Source organism: Parasteatoda tepidariorum, chromosome 3 (assembly GCF_982258835.1).
Source record: "Parasteatoda tepidariorum strain Cologne lab strain chromosome 3, Ptep-v5.0, whole genome shotgun sequence".
In the NCBI taxonomy this organism is placed as follows: domain Eukaryota; kingdom Metazoa; phylum Arthropoda; class Arachnida; order Araneae; family Theridiidae; genus Parasteatoda; species Parasteatoda tepidariorum.
In genome coordinates this window covers 92,630,979-92,652,108 of record NC_141757.1, presented here as the reverse complement: position 1 = coordinate 92,652,108, position 21,130 = coordinate 92,630,979, and the positions used below count along the sequence as shown (strand labels likewise).

Genomic DNA, 21,130 nt, shown 5'->3' with positions numbered 1-21,130 from the left:
ATTAAAAGCCAAAACAAAAGTTAATACGCGTGGTATGGAAAGATGCTTTTTAAAATGTTTGTTTCTTAAAAAAATTTATTAATCTTAAATATGGAACCCTTAATAAGAGATAATAGTGATGATACAATCGAAGAGGAAGTTGTACTACAAAATCGCTCATTGACAAAGAGGCAAGTGATATTTTTAATCGCAGCTGTAATAACTGCTGGCCTTGTGGGTACATTTTCATTTTGGATAATAAATGGTAGAACTTTTTCAATACATAATGAATCAAACCCTTCTTTACCAGAAGATTGCAAGAATATTCCCGATTCAGAGAAATTCGATTGCCATCCGGACCGGCCAATAACAGAAACTGAATGTTTGAAGAGAGGTTGCTGTTATAATCCCTCATCTGATCTCGGTGTATCTGATTTTGATCTGATTAATTCTTCTTATTTGGGTGTACCATCTTGTTACTTCCCAAAAGATTACAATGGCTACTCGTTTACTCTTACCAAAAACAATAGCTGGGTGTTGGAAGGAGAGCTGACGAGAAACATTTCATCAGGTTTTTTGAAAGATAGCCGTAAAGTTCTTTTGTACGTCACGTATATTGATGATAAAAATTTAAGATTGCAGGTAATTTTAAATTTTTTTTTTGAAGTTTATTCCTAGTTATTATTTTTAATTTTCAACCACAGATATATTTTCAGTATTTTTTTTTTAAAAAAAAAGCTTGTTTGACGATGGATTTGTCCGGTACACCCCCTCGGTGTTCTACCATGACCACCCAATTTATATGTTTTTAAAATTCTTGTCTTATGCACATAAAGGGTTTGAAAATTTCTAAAAGTGAAGAAGAAAAAAAATGCGTTGTCAAAATCTATTGAATAACTTACGGGAAAGGTCGGATGAAAAATACCAAAACCAGTGTAATTGCCTGATGATACTTAGAGGAGTTCCTAATAATTAACATTTAATATTTTTATGTTTCCTGTAACAATCATACAAGTTCTAAAAAAACTAATTTTAGCCTTCGTCAGTTCTAATTCGTGTGATTTTTATGTATTTTTTGTTCCTTTCTCGTCCTAATATGTGAATATGTGATCCATGAAATGTATACTTTTCGTTTCTTTTTTGACAAAAGTTCTTCAAATATCTAAAAAGAACAGTCGTCACGTAGCACTCTATATAAAGTATTAAATCTCTAACAGTATATTATGAGTTGTGGGAAGAAAAATAAACATTACCAACTCTTTGTATTATACTTTTACAATTATTTTGATTGCTTAAAAAAACATGGAAGCGTAATTTCTTTAATTTTCATTGTTCAATTCCCTGTGACTGCCAAAGGTTAATACCCATTTTGGCGTAATATTGTAGGAAACAGTTATTCACAGATTTTTAGTTAATGTAATTATTTAGTTTTGAATATCTGATTTTTAAAAAAAAAATTGATTTCCCAGGAGCTATTCGACCGATTTCGCTCAAATTTTGTATTTTGTAACGTGAAATTAAATTCGTAAAAATTGTATAATTTACAATTTAAAATTTTTTCGACTACTTTTGAATAAAATAATAAAAAAATTATAAATATATATTAAAATGTATTTTTCCTGGAAGAATTAGCGTATTCACGCATCAACATTTAAGCTTTAATTTTTAATCAAATAATTAATCATGAACTAGAAAAATAGCTTCTTTTAATTAATTTAAAGGCAAAATTTGAAAATTTTCGATTTGGTTGCAAAATAATTTTAGTTTAATAAAAAAATTCATAAAATTAGAAGCTTTTATAATTGTTAAAATTTTCCTATGTGAAACTTTTTACAATGTGTACTTTATAATAAAACCATTAAATTTTAAGAAATTTTTCTAGAACTTTAGTTTTTAGGATTTATATCTTTGAATTGTGATAAGCCTCATCCTTGAATTGTGATCCTCATGATAAGCAAATACATCATTTGAAAGCAAAAATATTCTTAGAAAGTATAAAAGAAATCTAGTTTTAAAATACAAGCTAAAGTTCTGAATTTGAACCTGAAATTCAAAAAGGGGCAAAAGCTCATACTGCTATTGGGTGTAAATTTTACACGTGAAAATTATTTTCAAAAAAAGAAGAAGAAAAAAGGAAAGTACACTTTAGATAAATTTTAATTACTGCACTTTCAAAAATAAAGTCAAAAGTAAAATCCTTAACTTTAAAAATATCTTTAGTCTATATGCAAACATTTACAGGATGGTCCGCAAAAACCGCCTTTAATATATATTTTAGAATACTTAAAAATTAAAGCAAAAGCATACGTATTAGGGGTTGCAAGTTATTTAAGCAAGGAAGAAACAAATTTTGAAAATCTGTTCAATTAAATTTACGGGACAGTACTTCATCGGATAGGAAAAAGGCGGTTGCCGGGCTATATTTTATATTGTCTTTGATGAGCTCAAAATCAAAGTTTTTAAAGTAGTTACACGTATCACAAGAGAGTGCATCTCTGAAGAATTTTACTACTTAGTTGATTTTTAAATTTTTTCTTAGATCTTTCATTTTTATGAATCTGGGGGGCTTTAGAGATGTATATCTGAGAAATTTATTTTGAGTACTCTCTAGTTTCTTCTTTTGAGTAGCAGTGGTTGTGCTCCATGCAGGGGCTGCATATAGCTGATGATCGGTCGAATACATTAGAGGTATAGCGTTCGTTTTGTTTTAAGTGTAAGTTTTGAGTTAGAGTTTAATATCGACTTCAGGGCTCAATAGGCTCCTTGCGCTTTGCTAATAAGATTATCAATATGGGAATTCCAGTTTAAAGTACTAGTAATGTAGATGCCTATAGGTAGGTGGCCTTTCGAACTAGTGGTATTGCATCATTGAATAGAGTAATATTTGGATAAATGACTTTCTTTTTACCTGATTTTCTAATAATTAGCAGTGAAGATTTGGTGGTGTTGATGGCTACCTTCCATTTTGTGCTCCAGTCTTCGATATGAGGTATGATATTACTGAGATTAGTAACTAACTCTTAGGATTTATGGATCTGATCATAAGGGCAGTATCATCCGCGTAAAAGGCTGAGGTGATGCATCTCACATTATTAAAATTTGGAAAGTCCACTGAATAAATTAGGTAGAGCACAGGGCCGAGGATTAGTCCTTACGGACTCTTGCTCTAATGCATCTAGTGGTAGAAACGGCTGTATTGATCTTCATATGAAAAGTTCTGTTTGTCAGATAATTATTAATTAGTAGCACTAGATCTTTGGGGATATTGAAATTTATGAGCTTGTATATGAGGCCCTGATGCCAGGCGCGATCAAACGCTTTGGCCACATCCAACATCAGGAGCGCTGTTGTTTCTTTTTTGAAGAATTCTTGGTTAATATTCTCAATAATTCTCACAAGTTGTTTAGTGGTGGATAGGTGCTCTCGAAAACCGAATTGCTCATCCGGGATAAAATTGAGATGGGGCTTTAGTCTGTTGAGGATTATCTTCTCAAAAATGTTTGAAAATACGGTCAGCAAACTAATGGGTCTGTAGCTTTCAGGATTTAGCAGAATTTTCCCCTGCTTGGGGAAGAGCACAACCTGAGCGTGTTTCCATTAACTGGAGCCGAGATTAGAGATTCAGTGCTCTTATATACTTTATTAATACCGATAACGATTATTTTATAACTCAATATAATATTTGTAAAATTAAAATATCTGGAATTAAAATCGGTTTCAAAGGTAAAATGAGATGGTCGAGTGTTTACAGTGTTGAACTTTTACAGAGAAGTTCTTGGGTTCATACCGTACTTTGCCGATATCACCATTCCTGTAGAAGCTCTGAATTTTGGAGGTAATTTTTAGCTGGTTCGAATCATGCCTGTATCCTGTATGTATCTTTGTGCTGTCCTTCTCGAACTTGTACTATCTGTTCTTTTGTATTGAACACACAACTTTGCATAGTTTTTTGTAACAATAAAATTAAATAACTGTTAGTTCCTGTTTTTCAAATTGACAGAGACTTATTAACCCTTTTTGTAATGAGCACACAAGACTGAATGTGTTAATACCACCCTGGTCGTGTGGTCTCATGGTTCCGAAATCCCCCTTTCCCCGTTTAAAACCTGCCGTAACTCTTGTTGTTTCTTTGGGCTGTCCTACTCTATGAACTATTTTATCATGAAATTCTCGAGGGTTTATAAGTCGCTTTGTAATGAACACGCAAGTCTGCAAATGTATGTGTATCTCACAGTGGATTAAGGTTAATGGTTAGAGCAACGAATTTCGGTCCGGAGATGCCGAGATTGATTCTCAAAGCCGCATGAAGACCCACAGAATACATGCGATATTCATGCTAAAAAAATCTGGGGAATCTAAAGTCCTGACTTTGGTAACTGAGCAGTGCCATGCAGGGCCTGATTATCGCCTAGGCCCAATAAGCACGGGCCTAGGGCCCACTCTTTCTGGGGGCCTCAAAAGTTAGTAAAAAGTCATCAATTACTATATTTTAAAATACTGAAAGAAACAGTTTTTCTCAAAAAATGCATTTTTTTTTTTAATTTTAAATTTTCTTTATATTGTGATAAACCAAACTCGTGTAAAGATTGCACTAATCAAATTCGAAAGAACAGCTGAATTTGAATTGTTGCAATTTTTACGTCAGCGGCTAAAGTGAATGCACTGAATATAAATTTTAATTTTTTTAAAGTGTTATTATTTAAATAAATTATTATTTAAATGTGTTTTTAATTTTCTATGAGTAGCTATAATTTTGGCTCTTTTGGTTATTTTTTGTGTGTATTTTTCAGTAAAAATTATAATTAATAACCTTAATATCTTAGCATACATGTTGAACTTATCGTTAAATCTAATGAGAAGTCGGCTAGCTTTGTGTTGGTTTAGGTATTAAAAAATAATAATAATAATAATTACAGCTTACAATAAAAAATAATTTAGCTAATCAGTGACTTTTAGCAAAAATCACTGATTTCAATTGTTTGTGGTCACCAAACTAATTTTATTTTTACACAACATTGCTTTGTTGTTTTATGGTCCCGCAGTGGACTGATATTTAAGACACGGTTCCCAGCAGATCGCCGAAGTCAAGTATCACTGGCTGCGGTCAGTGTGCGGGTGGGTGACCCACTTGGATCAGTCTGCGTAGGGACCGAGGGTGTACGGTATTGGTCCTCGTTAAACTGTGCTACCGTAAAGTGCTCGACTTCGCGCTCAAGTCGTTGAGCTACCGAAGCGGGGGTGCCAACCCCTCTGCAGAGGATCAAAATTGTGATGGCATGTCTTTGGATCATCCTCAGGGATGCTTCCCTGGCCGTCGCCAATAGCACATTGTGCTGCTTTAGTGCGACGTAAATGAAACTACAACAGCAGCAACAACAACAACTTGTTGTTTTATTTTTTGCTTTAATATATAAAACTTTATCTTAGAAAAATACTCTTCAATTATCTGCTTTCAAAATTTCTTAGAATTTTTCTCTTGAATCATGTAGCTCAATCGATTCTTTTTTATGGATGGGTGGACTAATGTAAACAATAACAAGTGTCCTTAAACCGGAAGAAATTTAGAAAATTTCCGGTGTATCCCTCCGCATATGTTATGACTACGAGGCGATGTGTGAACAAGCCAAATATTCTATGCAGTTTTGTTATTGTAATTTGGTCTCAAATCTAAACATAATTGTACCATTCATAAGAGCTTTCAGAAACGTATTGATTCTCAGAGGTCGTAAGGCCAAAAAAATTTTTGGAAAGTTAATATCTCATTGTGAATAATTCTTAAGGTTTGCCATGTTTTGTATTTTATCCCTTATTTGGCTACATTTGAATAAAATGTCCCCAAAAATATCTTTTTAAGTTAGCCTAATTAGAAAATATTCTAATGATTATATTATTAATATGATAATGCTGAAGTTTAAAGGCTGAAAGAAAGAACTCGGTACATTTGAAATACTGCAAAAGATATGACGCAATAATATGATGGCGCGTTTTCTCAATCTGCGGCGTAAAAATATATCGGAAGCAGTAACCCGGAAGTCTGGAAAGAGCAATTTTACCACTAGCGCCGCCACCCTTAGCTTTACACGATCACCCATCCATTGTTAAAACTACTCTTCAGAAATTTAATTTCAAAATATTTTGTTAGGGGCCTGGAAAATTTGTTGGGCCTTGGGCCTGAACTTGTCTTGATCGGTCCATGGTGCCATGGATATACAGGGATCTATATCTATACCTTTAGATCTATATCAAAATTTCTGAAATGACCTCATGAATGACTAGTAATGCCATCTCTCTTGGGATGCTGAGCTAATGGAGAATTCTCACCTGATACAATTCGCATACGCAGTTGCTGGTCAATGCGATTAGTACAATTCGAACTAACAGTTTGTTTTGTGTGTAGTTTCTAAGTATCCGTACGTATATCTCTGTAGATACATCTGCATCATGAGGTTACGCATGAATGCTAAGTCGTACTTTGACCCTAGAGGTGCGGTGAATTTAGCTTGTTTAAGTGTCTTTAGAAACAACATTATAGACTGGTTGTGAAGACACGGGTGCCAATAGATCAACGAAGTCAAGCATCACTTTCCGCAGTCAGTGAGCGGTTGAGTGACCTAATTGATCATCCTGCAAATTGACCAAAAGCACGTGATATCAGTCCTTGTTAAACCACACGACCGTAGTTCGATTTCACACCTGGAGCTCGTCTGGCTCCCAATGCGGAGGAACTACCCCACTGCAGTAAATCAAAATTGTGATATGACTGTCTTCGGATCTTCCTCAGACTTAAATAAGGTACTATTACCACTGGAAACTACATTTAAGACGAATTGTTTGCGCATGTATAAATCGCATTGACGTACTTTCTCTTATGCGAATCGCATGCTGTGAGAATGTTCCATACAGTATTTTTTTCCCCTTTTGTTGTTCTTGTTGAGTCAGTTGATTAAGAGAAAAGCGTTTCTTTCAATTTTAATTGTTTAAGAGTGTTCCCCCATTTCAGTATAAAGATTTGAGATATCCTGAAACACGGCTGTGTTGTTTAAAATAAGGAGCATTTTCATTGAATGCGGTTCATGCACTTTCGACCACCATCGGCAGAGAATAAGAATCTGATTGGTGAAAATATTTTGTTTCGAAAACTTATCAATCAGGTTATCCATTTTTCTGGACGGAGATTGGAGCTTTAGTGAGAATGGTCTTCTAGTCAGCTTTTGTTTTTGAACCTGCTGTTACTATTATTTGAAATTTTTATCAAAGGAATAAACTTTGGATGCAATTAAAAAGTGTGTAAAGTATAAGAAGGTATACATACACGCCTAAAGACAATTTTTTTTTTTCCTTCTCAACTAGTTTCTTCGCGCGCAGGTCGTCGGGCTACCGAAGCGGGGGTGCTATCCCCTCCGCAGAGGATCAAAATTGTGATGGCATGTCTTCGGATCATCCTCCGGGATGTTTCCCAGACCGTCGCCAATAGCCAATTGTGCAGCTCTAGTGCGACGTAAATTAACAACAGCAACAACAACTAGTTTCGTACCATTAAGATTAAAGGAGCAGAAATGATTTGTAACCGTGCTTTATGGTCACCGTGTTGCCTAGTTACCGCATCTGAAAAGAATCTTCTTGACAGGGGGAAATGATTAAAATTTTAAACCAAAATTTTTTAAAATTATTCTTAGGATATTCTAATTTATTTTTGATGTAATTTTGAAGGCATTTAAATAATTTAGGAAGCTAAATAGCAATAGCTATCCTGATAAGTAATAAAGAAGTCTATTATTTTAGGTGTGTGAGTTTAGGTTATTCTTCATTTAAATGTTCTCTAAAAAGGTTTATTTAAATAATTATAGCTACTGCATGCTTGTTGTCTATTATATTAAGTTTGGCTTTGTAATTGTAATTTTTCTTTTTGCTTTACATGTGTTAAATGAATGTTTTCTTTTAAATGTTAATAAACTCAAAATGTATAATAAAGTTATTTGTATTAAATTTATTCGTTTATTTTATAAAGTAATACATTCTGTTTTTTTTTTTGTTTAAAGTTGAAAGATGAAGATCCTGAAAGATATGTCTCAAATATCCCACTTTTTCATAATGTTACTGGTGCTGAAAATCCTCTGTATGAAATACAGATTGATAATAGTAGTTTATTGACAGTTTTTCGAAGATCGACAGGTGCAACTGTGTAAGTTTTTGTTCTCGATTTAAAATTGAAAGTGAATTTTAGATTATAATTTATTGTAAATTCAGGTACATAAATAAAATTCAAGTTTGCTTTTTAAAGTGTCCTATCATCTCACTGTATAGAATAAAATTAGGAAATTTTACTACTGGCCAGTTGTAGCAATTTTATCAGTGGCTTTTTTTTTAAAGAAATTGAAAAGATTAAAACTAGTTGATGTTAATAATATGGAGCATTTCTTCTGCAGCAATTTCTCAAAGTATGGTAAGCATCTAAACACTGACAAAAACAGTTGTTCAAATCTGATTGTTATTGTTGCCCTGGATTATTTATGTTTAACTATGATTATAGGTAGATTTTAAAGTAGTTACAAATATATCCCACTGAGCACACAGTATTATTTTTTAAAACTTTTAATTTGCAGAAATAGTTTATGTATTTTGCTTACAGCTGTTTTATATTTATTTTTCATAGATTTAAAACAATGCTCTCCCAGTTGATTTACAGCCAGCAATTCTTACAATTGTCTTCATATGTATCATCATCTTATTTATATGGCTTAGGCGAGCATAAAGATAAACTCTTGAGGTCTTTTAACTGGACGAAACTTACCCTCTTTAATCAAGGTGATATACCAGTGGTATGTAAAATTCGAATTTCAATATTTGTTTCATTTTTTTATAATCTTTTTACAGAATGAAATTTTTAAAAATATAAATAACAAATTTATATATGAGCAGGGGTCTGTCTTAGCCAAATTTACTACCGTTTAGCAGTACCTTCACAAATTCAACTTTAGGAGAAACGGTAGTTTCACAAAATACTTTTTCTTAAACTTTATTTTTGTATCCCGTAAAAAATGATAAATCCATATTTGTACCATATTTTTGTATTGATTTTTTAATATAATTTTTAATTTTTGCAAATTATGTCTAAATTTTCACAAAATAGGTATTTCTCAGAAAAACCTAGACAGACCCCTGATGAGTAAGAGAAAATTTGTATATTAATTTAATTTTGACTCTATATTGTTTCAAATTTTGCAATGATTATTATTATTGATTATATTATCATTTGAAAATCATGACTTCTTCCAAATCTTGTTTAACTTTTCGATTATATATTTTGTCCAATCTTGCCACTTGATTTTTTTCATAACTGTCCAAAATGTAATAATTTTTTAGCAATATTGCTTATCCCCAATAAGTTCTAAATCTTGTTTTTCTAAGTTTGCAACTTGTTAAGGATAAAGCAACTAGGTTATACTTTAAAAAGCTATGTTTACTTTGGTTTTTTCAGAGAAAACTACAGTTCAAAGTAAAGAAATGCAACTAGTAAGACATGCTGCCAAGTGCATCTCCCATCACTTCATGCATGTTTAAGTTGTCAAGTTGAAACAACTGTTTCTTTGGTATTTTCCCCAAACAAGTTTGCGTAGCATTTTTAAAAAGTACCTACTTAAAGGTGCTTTATTTTCGTTTTTTAAAAGCCCTTAAAGGTGCTGATTTCGATGTTTTTTTAAATAGGTGCTTAATATTCCTTTTTCGACACCATGTTAATTTTCGCTATGTATTATGCGAAAGTGTCATTTTTCACATTGTTCTATTCAACTTTTTCACAATTCATTCAGCCACAATCCATTCGGCTTACCGTCGGTCCGTAGTGTATGCAAGCGCCAATTATTTTACATGTTTGATTAAATATTTGCGAGTTCGTGTGTCTGTCTACTGAGATGGGTTCGGTGAGATTCTAGCACTCTCATATGCAACTCTGCTACATTTTGCACAATATTCTTAATTTCAGGCTTCATTTTCCACCCTCTGAAAACGAACCGAAAAATCTTTCGATCTTTTTATGTTGGCTAATATAATCAAAAAAAGAATTCTTTGTCAGAAACTAGTTATTTTATCATGTTCATGCAAAGTATTTGAAAATTATTTTGCATTTTGTTAATGTATATAGTGCTTAAATTTGTTTTTTGAGTGCTTAAAAAAATACTTAAAAGATTCTTACTTTTTGTTAAAAGATATAGCTATGCACCCTAAAGTTGATATCTGCTATGGCGCACCAGTTGTTCATGAAAAGTTCCCAAGGAAACGTAGGTTTTTCTGTAGTTATCTTCAATTACAGTGCTTTAGCTTTCTGTCTTATTCACTATAAGGTCCACAGAGGATATTTCTGTTTTTTCTCTTTTTTTTTTAATTAATAGTTTGTTTTATTTTAGTGGCAGGCAGTGCTTATCCAATTCCAAGAAATTGAAGTGCAGTCATTGTTTAACTCTGGTTAAAATGTGTGAAAGTTATACTTTTTACTATAACTTTCTAGTTTATAACTGCTAGTACTTCTAAAAATTTCAAAAAATAAATTAAAATAAAAAAAAACTCTCAAAAATGCCCTGAAAATTGATAAAAAATGCCCTAAAAAAGTGATTAGAAATTCAGATGTCATCAAACTCCAAACCTTATTGATAAAAATTTTTTATTTTTCCAGCACCAAAACTTATGCATGAGAAACTGTAAAGAATAACTTCCAACTCTAAAAATAAAATTTAATGTTAGATTAAAATTGTTTTCATGTTGTTATCTTTTTTTAATTAAATAAATGGAGAATAGAAATTGAAACCTTACTTTGAAAACTATTTCCACAACCAAATTTAAATCTCAAAAATCATATTGTAAATTTCCTTACAAATTAAATTAAATTTTTTCAAATACTAGCAATCTATAATGTATTAATTTCCTTTTTTTTTCTTTTTTTTTTCGTAATTTTAAAAATTTATCAATTTGTATAATTGTGTTTATGCATGTTTTTATCATTTTAATAATAAAAAACAAACAAATTACAGCCACATAGGAATCTGTATGGAACACATCCATTTTGTTTGGTGATGGAACCTGACGGAAATGCTAATGGCATATTTTTCAGAGCTAATGCTGCAATAGGTAACAGCATTTCAAATAAATTTTATTTTTATAACATTATTTATTTATTTATGACAGATGTTTTGTAAATTGTGCTATATTTTTTAAACTTCGAGTTAAAAATAATCAAGTTACTGTTTTTGTATTACAAACTTTTTCACTGGAAAATGTTTAGGTGTTCTTATAATCTTGGGATAAAAATTTTACAATAAGTTTCTTTTTTTTTTTTCTGCAAACATTAGCTAAAATGAAACAGCCTCTGTTTAAAGTGACTTATCTTTCTAACTGTAGTAACCACCATTTCTTGAGTTTGGTGTCTTGAGGAGTGTTGTAAAAGCAAAACAATATATGGTCAGGTGGGGAAAAATGAGTATATGGGTAAAGTGGGTATATGTTAAAAAACATTTATTTTCCCCTTTAAACCTGGGATAATTTGTTTAAAATTTTTCAAGACATTTAATGGATTCGTGGAAAGCATTTCTCTTTCAGTTTTTGAAACTGATAAAAACTTTAATGTTTACAAATTATTTGTTTATGATCAATTTATAGAATATGTTAGTTTAAGCTTTTCATGAACTTTAATGTTATTAATAACTGGCAAAAACTATTAATTTAAGTTCAAACTGGTAGAAAGGGCATGTAAGGAACAGATCTACTTTGAAATTTAAAAATTAACTTCAAAATTTTATTTATTATGAATTGTTTTCTAAGGTGGGATAAAGTGGGTATATGATTAGGTTAGCTAAATGTTGTATGATAGGGATATTTTTTTTACTTTTGTGTTAGCTTTAATAAGTATCTAATACTCTATATTTTCAAATGAAATAGCTAAAAAATTTTTTTACTTGTTTGATTATAGCCCTACATTATAATTTTAACCCTGAAAGCAAAATTTCTTTTAAATTTTATTTTTTAAAGAGAAAAATGATAAGGTGGATAACAAAGTAACAGACCTGTTATGAAATAAAATTTAGAAAAATAGCATAATGGTACTGCTTAGTGAGCATATTTAAAGATATAGATGTGTATTCAATCAATTTTCTGCCTTTACATGACAGTTTTTTCATGAAAAGCAAAACAATTTCCTTAAAATAATTAAATTGAGTAAAAATACATGTGTGCTGCAAGTAGTTAAAATACTTTAAATTACCACTATAGATATTAATTTTTGCACTCTCATTTATATTTCAAATAAACGAAAAACTATTGTAGTTTTCTTGCTTTTTCATGAAATTGTGTAGAGTTCAACAAAATACACTGCTACCAAAATTAAACCTAATTGTGATAGTCAAGAACATTAACTCTTTAATTTAATAATACGAAAAGAAATATTTTCTAGCATTTTTTTAAAATATAATCTCGATACATTTATTTAAGAGCAATTTTATTTCGAATAAAATATTTGCAAATGTTTTTAGGGAAATATACACTAATTTTAGAACTATACCCACTTTACCCCAGAGTGAGGTAAAGTTGGTATATCAAAACACGTTCTTTTGAAAGCATTACAATACAAAAACAATAAAACAAAATATATAAGTTATGATTCATATTTAATCTATATGATTCCAATGTATATAAAATGCATCCAAACTTAAAATAAATCCTGTAAAATAAATTTAATGGTTTGATTTTTAAGCCCTCTTTAAGAAAATCTTTATTTTATACCCACATTACCTTATCCTAGACAGTATGTTATTTAATGAGGAGTTATTGTATGCTTTACACAATTTATTTCTATTTATTGCCTTTAATTTATTATCTTTGCTCTATTTATTTATTGCTCTTGACTCTTATTCAACTATACTATTCTCTTAAGAGAAATCTTCTATTTACTTTTTATAATTAGCCGTATTTGTACTACTTTACTTTTTCACTGCAGATGTTTTGCTACAGCCTGCTCCTGCTGTTACATTTCGAACAATTGGTGGAATATATGACTTTTTTATCATGCTTGGCCCTACTCCTCAAGAAGTTGTTGGTCAATATAATTTTATTGTTGGTCGTCCATTTTTTATTCCATATTGGAGTCTTGGTTTTCATCTTTGCCGATATGGATACTTTAGCTTAAGTAAAACTAATGAAACACTTCAGCGTAATTTAGATGCTGGTGTTACTGTTGTGAGTATTTTAATTTTTTTTCACTCAGTCTTTCTACGTTTTTGGTGACAAAGCATTGTATATAATCATAATTATTAAAATGAATCTGAAGAAATTCTGTATTCATTAACAAAGCAAAACTAGTTATGTTTTGGTATTAAATTTCTATCAAAATATTAAACAAATTTAAATTCAAAATTTTTCATTTATAACACTAAGTAAATATTAAAAATTGTAAATATGTAAAACTGGGGCTCGATTCCTGATGGCGGCTTGAAGCCCTCACTGCTTTAGATCGTTGGGTACCAGCTTATCCAAGAAGTAAAAGTGGCTTGTGTGCACTGCTGACCTTGTTGCCATTATCATTCCATTGGTCTCGAAATTGCGAACCATGACCCCCTTCGGCTCATAACAGGCTGTTGCGAGAATGCTATACTATACTATGTAGAAACTGGGTGTCTTTTTGAATGGTTGTCTATGTCTTGAAGATCTAGATATTTGATATTTTCTCTGAAAAACATGACAGCCAATTATATGAGAAGACAATTGTAATAGAGATTTTGTAAAAAAATTGTATAGACAATTGTAATAGACAGCCAATTGTAATAGAGATTCGGATTTTCCTTATCCTTGTTGCTTTAGTCCCTTTATGAGACCAATTAGAAGTCCCCCTCTTCATTTTTGCCCATCTGGTAATTATGTGACCTGGGTCTAAATCAGTGTTTTCCAACCTTTTTTGTACCATGCCCCACTTAAGCCTTTTTAAAATTCTTATGCCCCCCTATGTAACATATGCATAATTTTTAATATTAAAAAATCGAATTGTTCGCTTGAGAAACTTAGGAAATTGTTGGCGAAACAAAGTAAGTAAATTTTCAGAACATATAATGAAAAGCTAAAATTCAAATTCGAAATAATTTTAATAAAGATTTTAATTTTGTGAGATTCTTGCCCTTGATGCTTGCTGCATGTAGATTTTATCTTAGGTTCCAATTTGGTTAGCTTCAGTCTCAAGTCTCCCCGCTGTGTTATATCCAGACGATTTCTTTTTCTGACCAATAAAATCATTTACAGCACTAAATCCACATTCAGCTAAATATGAAGATGGAATCTGTAACAATAGTTTTCTTGCACATTTGATTGAATTTGGGTATTTGTTTTCTGTTTCCTCATGAAGCCATGCCATCACTCCATTCATATTAAATAAAGTTTTAACTGACTAATCATTTTGCATTTCTGCAAGTTCTTCCTGATATATTTGATATATCAGACAAATCCACTAACATGGACTGTAACATCCATGTTGGAAGATAAATTTGTTTTAAATCAGAATATCTTTCTTTCAAATCAGCCGATAGAATTTTCAGATGATAGACAATAACAAGTAAAGCGGTATCATTTACTACACAGAGCCAATGAAACTGTTCAAAGTTTCTGTTGTTAATATATTTCTCACATAACTCAATAAGGGTAATGAAGCCAAATATCTTCGCTTTTGCATCAACAAGAGTTTTATTGGTTCCTTGAAGTTTCTTATTTAATATATTCAGTTTTTCAAAGATATTGGCTAAATAACTCACAAATGCTTTACCATCGACTGTAAACAGATACTTCATTTCAGGTTTGTCACTTAAAATATTCCTAAGTCACATAATATTTATTGACCGCAATTATTTAAGAATTTGCTTTTTTCTTTCTATTTTGTCACCGAAATCTCGCATTGCATTTAAATGGCCCAGAGCAAAAGGTTTTAACACATGTCGAGTCTATTTTTGAATTTCTCACCTTTACAATCAAATTGCCCCCCGGTGGGGCGTAGGCCCCACGTTGGGAAACACTGGTCTAAATGTTGTTTTTTAGCTCTTAGTTTGTCTCAAGGCTTTTTAGTCTAAAGAAACACGAAAACAACATTCCGGCCTACCTAAATTTTGCTGATAGCAAGGGAACCTAGGAAAGTTCTGCTATGAAAAGGTAATGCTCTGCTATTGAAAAACGAAAAATCATTTTGTCAACAGAATTCAAGTAAGATTCACCATTGTGTGACCTTGTATCAGTGACATTAGGATAGTTAATAGAAAATATTTCAAAATTCTTTTTACCATATGCCAAATATGTTTATATTCATGGCTATTTTTTGGGAGGTAAACGTGGTTACAATTATCATTTTGTAATAAATTAATTTTGTTTTTCACGGTCTGTCATAAGTTAATAATTTTATTAATTATATGACTTGTAAACTCATCTTTATTTACTTTATTTTATACATTACATTATATAACATTATCAATTTTATTTGACTGATTTTGTTTGCAATATATAGACTAAATACTTTCTATAAGAAGTTCATCTATAAATTAATATTTTAAAATGTTTTGGGAGATTTTAATTTAATTTATTTTTCAGGATGTGATGTGGAATGACATTGATTATATGAAGAGACACTTAGATTTTACATATGATCCTGTTGCATTTAATGGCTTGCCAGAATGGATTGATGAATTGCATGAAAAAGGCATGCACTATGTAGCTATGATAGTGAGTTGTATTTTCATGTTTATGATTGTAATAAAGTCTATGTAAATTTTTTATACTTAAACATTGATTTCTGGTTTTTTAATATATGTTTATATAATTTGAAAAGGTTTTATAGTACTTCCTTGATAAATGCATGAACAAGATTAAACTTTAAATTGACAAACTTGTTTGATGTTCAAAAAAAGTTTAAGAAGAATATAAAAAAATATTTGGAGTATTGTTTTTAAACTTTTAATTTTTATGTAAAAAAAAATTATTTTAACAATAAAATTATTTATTTTTAAACATTATTAGTTATTATCTTAAAAATAATTATTTTTTTAAAAATTAAATATTTTGATCAGACTGAAATATAGAAAGAAATATATATAGTACATGAATGTATCAAAATTAACAAAGGAGGTGGAATTTTAACATTAATTGTTTATTAGCTTTCAAAAATCATTATTTTCTTATTTAAATATTTGGATCATACTAAATCTAAAATCAAATATTTTTATACATGAAAATTAACAAAAGAAATGAATCTTAAAATACATTAACCCCTAAGGTAACTAAACATTTGTTAAACAGATTAACCTTTGCCAGTTATGGAGTAAGGATATTGACATCATGCTTTAGTATCTTCAAATCAAATGTATTTATGTATTGAAATTAACAAAAGAAATAAATCCTAAAATACATTAACCCCCTTAGATAGCTAAACATTTGTTAAACAGATTAACCTTTGCCAGTTATATAGTTAGACATTGCCATCATGCTTTAACATCATCAAAAATTGTAAACATTATTACATTGAAATTGTTTTTCTATATTCTAAAAGCAAAAGTAATTTTTTTAATCGTAATGAAATAACTATGTAATAAAAGGATTCTGACTCAATATATGTCATTTACTGTATTAAAGCTTGATTCTCTGTTAATTTTATTTTATTTCAGCTTTTAAAAAGAGTGAAAAACACTCAAATATTTTAAAAATCTTCTCTCCTCCTTCTCAAAAATCCTTATTCTACCTTTATTTGGGTTTGTTATTCTTATGGTTAACTCTTATAATTCTGTATTATATGTCTTATTTTTAATAATTATTCCATTGAAAATATTCAAAACTAATAAACAATTGGCAATTTTTTTTTCAATAATCAATTTGTTTAATGAACAGATTTAGTAATTCTGACTATATTATTGTATAATTTTAACTGTTATAATTTTTCCTGATGTAACATTTGACTGAGAAAAATTGTGTGCATTTAATAACTATTTTTAGTCGCCTGGAGTATCTAATTCTGAGGAAAATGGAACATATCCTGCTTTTGATGAAGGAAAAAAATTAGATCTTTTTGTAAAAGATGCTGAAGGCAATTATATTGAATCTAAAGTAATTTTCTTTCATATATTTTAATTTCATTCTTTTGTAAATCTGAAATAATTAAAAAGAAACTGATAAGTGCATTTATTTTCAGTAGCAATTACTGTATTCCTACCACAGTTACACTTGACCCAATAAAAAGTCATTTATTGAAGAATTGTTAAAATTCTTCAACTCTCTTTTAATACCGTCAAAAAGTGTTTCTGACTGTTTGTGAAAATGTCATTCCTTTAAAAAGGATTTTAAAACCTCGTTTAAGTTCAAATTGTGAAAAAATTGTCTGTAGATAAGCAATGAAAAGTAATAACAGAAGATCTGTCATCTGTTTTTTCATGAACTATACAACTAATTGATCCACGACTTAAACGCAGCAATGGTAAATGAAAAATATAGAGTCTGTTACAACGACTTTTAGCAAGTATTGCTATGCAAACCAGTATACAAATTTCACTATGTATTGCATTTATTACATTATATTTTTGTATAAGTTCCTGGTCAAATGTTTCAACCTCTAGAAGAAAAATATCAGTTTTATGACAGTTTTGCCTAAGGCATAATTTAGTATTCTATAACTGTAACATTGCTAAAATTTTAATGCCACTATTGTAAACAGTGCAAACAAAGAAAAAATTATTTCAAATATGCCTAAAAATGCAAAAAGGAAGACCACAGTGATAATTTTGCCAACAGTAGGCCAATTCAAAAATTCAAACATAACAGTTTGCAAGAGACTATAGCCATTTTAAGTTAGTGTGATGGTGGGAATGAGTCAATGTTGATATGATCATTTTAATAATAGGCATATTATCAACTTTGACAAAATGAGCTGTTACACAATATTAATGTAGTGTAGTCGGTTGTCCCAATAATTTTAAAAATAACAATTTTATTAATTCAAACTTAGAAGCTTAAAAGACACCTTAATAAATACATTTTATGTTTTCTAATGGTTTGTATGATTGTTTTAAAAATTCATGGTTTATTCCATCAAAACTGACACAGAGGAATACTTTAATGGGCAAGTTCATTTTGTTTTGGTGAAAAAAACTGTAAATAATATTCATTGGCTTGCAATAGAACGTTTTAATTACTTAATAATAGCAAATAAATGCCCAGTTTGGTTTTAAGAAAGTTGCTAATTTGTTTTATTATCCATTAAAAGTGCCATTAAACTAATTAGTATATTTGATTTATTCAAAATGCTAGCATATGTTGTACTGAACATTTTAATAAAAAAATTCTAATAAACTAAGGGATAGTTCCATGCTTTCTTAAGGACATATCAAGGTGTTGGTGTTAGAAAAAAAAATTAACACAGTATCTGCAAAAATGCATCCATTAAAGTGGCAGCTATAAGGAAAAATTTAGAAATGCCAAGCTTACAAAATAATATAATATTACTGACAAAGCTGGTATTGTAAACTTATTATCTCTATTGATATTGTCTATTATTCATGAATTACTATTGAAACATTGTGATTCAATTATTTAGTGTATAGGACATGCTTAATTTACTTTTTATTTTGTCATATACCAATAATTTTTATTTATTTATTAGGTATGGAATACAAATTACACAGTTTATCCTGATTTTACTTTTCCCAAAACTCAAGGCTATTGGACTGACAGATTAAATGAATTTTACAAAGAGGTTAAGTTTGATGGGTTATGGCTGGTAAGTACTCTGTTTATTTATTTATTTATTTTTTTAAACAAGAGAGAGTTAAGAGTTATTTCTGTTTTTATGAATATAATAAACACTTAATGTTTTAAAATCAACTGAATGCATTTCGTAGACAAAATTTTAGTATTGGGCAACACAACATGTTTCCTGAAATACAAATATTGATTTGACTTTTTCATCTGACTTTAAAAATGTTCAATTCTAATCAACAGTGCTGTAATTGTATCATAGATCTTTTTAAAAGATTTATTAAGGGATCATCTACTGCATTACCTTTGTGAAAAAGTGTTAAGTAGCATATTTTTTGTGTTTTCCTTTCAATATAATTGGAATCTTTGCTTTAAAATTATTTGTTTGAGGAAGTCTAGAACTCTGTTACAAATTTTAATTACTGGTATGGGGGAATAACTGATTAATACTCGTTATTTTTTATTGCAACAGTACTATAAAAATTTTCTAGATATTGATATCAAACTATTATGAGTTGTTCAGTCATCCGTCAATAAAAAATACTGAAAACTGTTAACTTTCTCTTCTGAACACAATATTTCTGAAAATAAAAAAAAATCTATTTTATTATTTGTTGCAGAAACATTTTCTTTTATTGTACTTAAGTAATGTAAATTATACTTTTCTATGGTGTAAGTTTTAAAAGTATTCTGGTGTATGTATACTGTTTCAGAAAATTTTCTGATTATGAAAAATGTCTTGATTTTATTATATATTTTTTTGCCTACTACGAGATCTGCTCTAGCTATTTGACTTCTTCTTATTACCTTGGTTATGTATATGCTTAAAATAATATGTGAATCAATAATTTTTTATAACTTTTGTATCAAGATCAATCTTTTGTTACTTTTGTACCTAGATTGATTTTTGTTACTTTTGGGCAGTGATAGATTTTTTGTTATATGTATTATCAATTTTAAAAACAAGAAAGAAGTTCAATTTTTTTAGTAAATTAATGCAGTATTTTGTATTCATAATTTTATTTAAATATTTGAAATATTTGCTTATTAATACTTGTATATTTTGAGCAAACATTCTTTCTGATTAGCTTTGAAACATTACATTTTATTATAAAGTTTATTGTTCATCAAAATGTTGACGTATAGAGGGGTTGCATTCATTCTTGTTTTCCAGTGGCGCCATCTATGACCAAGAATTGTTCATCAAGTTATAATAATAAATAAGTTCAATTACGTTATTGAAAAAAATATGTTTCATTATACATCTTAAAAGAAAACTTAGTGTGTTTGTCAAACTAAATCTGTTAAAATGACTGTTTGTCTGCTATTCTATAAAAAAAAAGAAGAAAAAACTGGCTTCATACATCGATACTATTTTACATTTATGATGCATGATGCTTAAAATCTTATGTAATTGTGAAAAATAACTGTCTCCTATCTTACTTTATTTAATAAATTATAAATTAGAAGCAAATCTGATATTGTATTTCCTTCTGTAAGGATATGAATGAGCCTTTGAATTTTGACAATGGAACAGCAAAAGAGTGTCCTGATTCATCTGTTGAAAACCCAAAATATCTTCCTGGTAGGCCATATCCATTACGAACCCAGACTATATGCATGACAGCTGAGCATTATTTTTCTTTGCACTACTATGAACATAACTTGGTTGGCTTTAGGGAATCATACACTTCCTATGCGTAAGCATTTGTGTTATCTGAAATTCCTTTTTTAATTTATCTTTTAAAATTATTTAATGATATAAAAAGTATTCTAATTTCATTTAAAAATTAAATACATCCATGCGCATTATAGTTGTTCTCATGAATAAAGTTTTCTACAGTCATGCAGGAACAAAAGCATTGCTTAACCTCATCATAATTATAATGTATAAAAGCAGATAAGCATATTTAAAAAAAATTAAGGCATACAATTTATTTTCAAACTTTTTTATTGTCAGTTCTGAGATACAGGAGAAAAAAAAAGAAAATGCAGATATGTTGAAAATTTATTTTAGTACTTAAGCTGCTGTTAAAATTTTAAAATTTAATTTTTATTTTATCATGTTATGTTCTAGCACAAAGATGACATATTTTTTTCTGTATATTGGACCAGTTTTGTTTATATGTATTTTATTCATGGCAGCAGTAATTACTGTAAAGAAATACAAATAAGTGTACAATATTGATCATTCATTGTTTGATAATCAGCAACATTAGACTGAATTGACAGCTTGCATGGTGTTAAAATTGCTTTTTCATAGTTACTAACCTCTCCCTTATGTACAATAAAGGATAATGCTATTTTAGGATGGAAATCAAGTTTGGTTATAGCTTTGTTTGTCTGAAAAAATATTGATTATTGAAAGAAAATTTATTGGAATTTATTATTAGTCTAT

General features: G+C 29.6%; 1 protein-coding gene across 6 annotated transcripts in view; it reads left to right on the top strand.

Annotated features, from left to right (window-relative positions):
- LOC107447132 (lysosomal alpha-glucosidase) overlaps positions 1–21,130 on the top strand; it is a 33,198-nt gene continuing 12,068 nt past the window's right edge. Inside the window, exons 1-9 of one of the 6 annotated variants that reach the window (XM_087159789.1) lie at positions 1–621; positions 8,019–8,161; positions 8,633–8,798; positions 11,004–11,100; positions 12,962–13,200; positions 15,583–15,714; positions 16,978–17,088; positions 18,638–18,754; positions 20,233–20,432. In XM_087159789.1, coding sequence (XP_087015915.1) covers positions 91–621; positions 8,019–8,161; positions 8,633–8,798; positions 11,004–11,100; positions 12,962–13,200; positions 15,583–15,714; positions 16,978–17,088; positions 18,638–18,754; positions 20,233–20,432 — 1,736 coding nt within the window. In that variant the 5' untranslated portion in view covers positions 1–90. Of the gene's footprint in view, positions 622–7,539; positions 7,762–8,018; positions 8,162–8,403; positions 8,423–8,632; positions 8,799–10,184; positions 10,257–11,003; positions 11,101–12,961; positions 13,201–15,582; positions 15,715–16,977; positions 17,089–18,637; positions 18,755–20,232; positions 20,433–21,130 lie in introns of those variants that run through there. The other 5 variants (XM_087159790.1, XM_087159791.1, XM_087159792.1 and 2 more) reach the window with 5 other exon arrangements.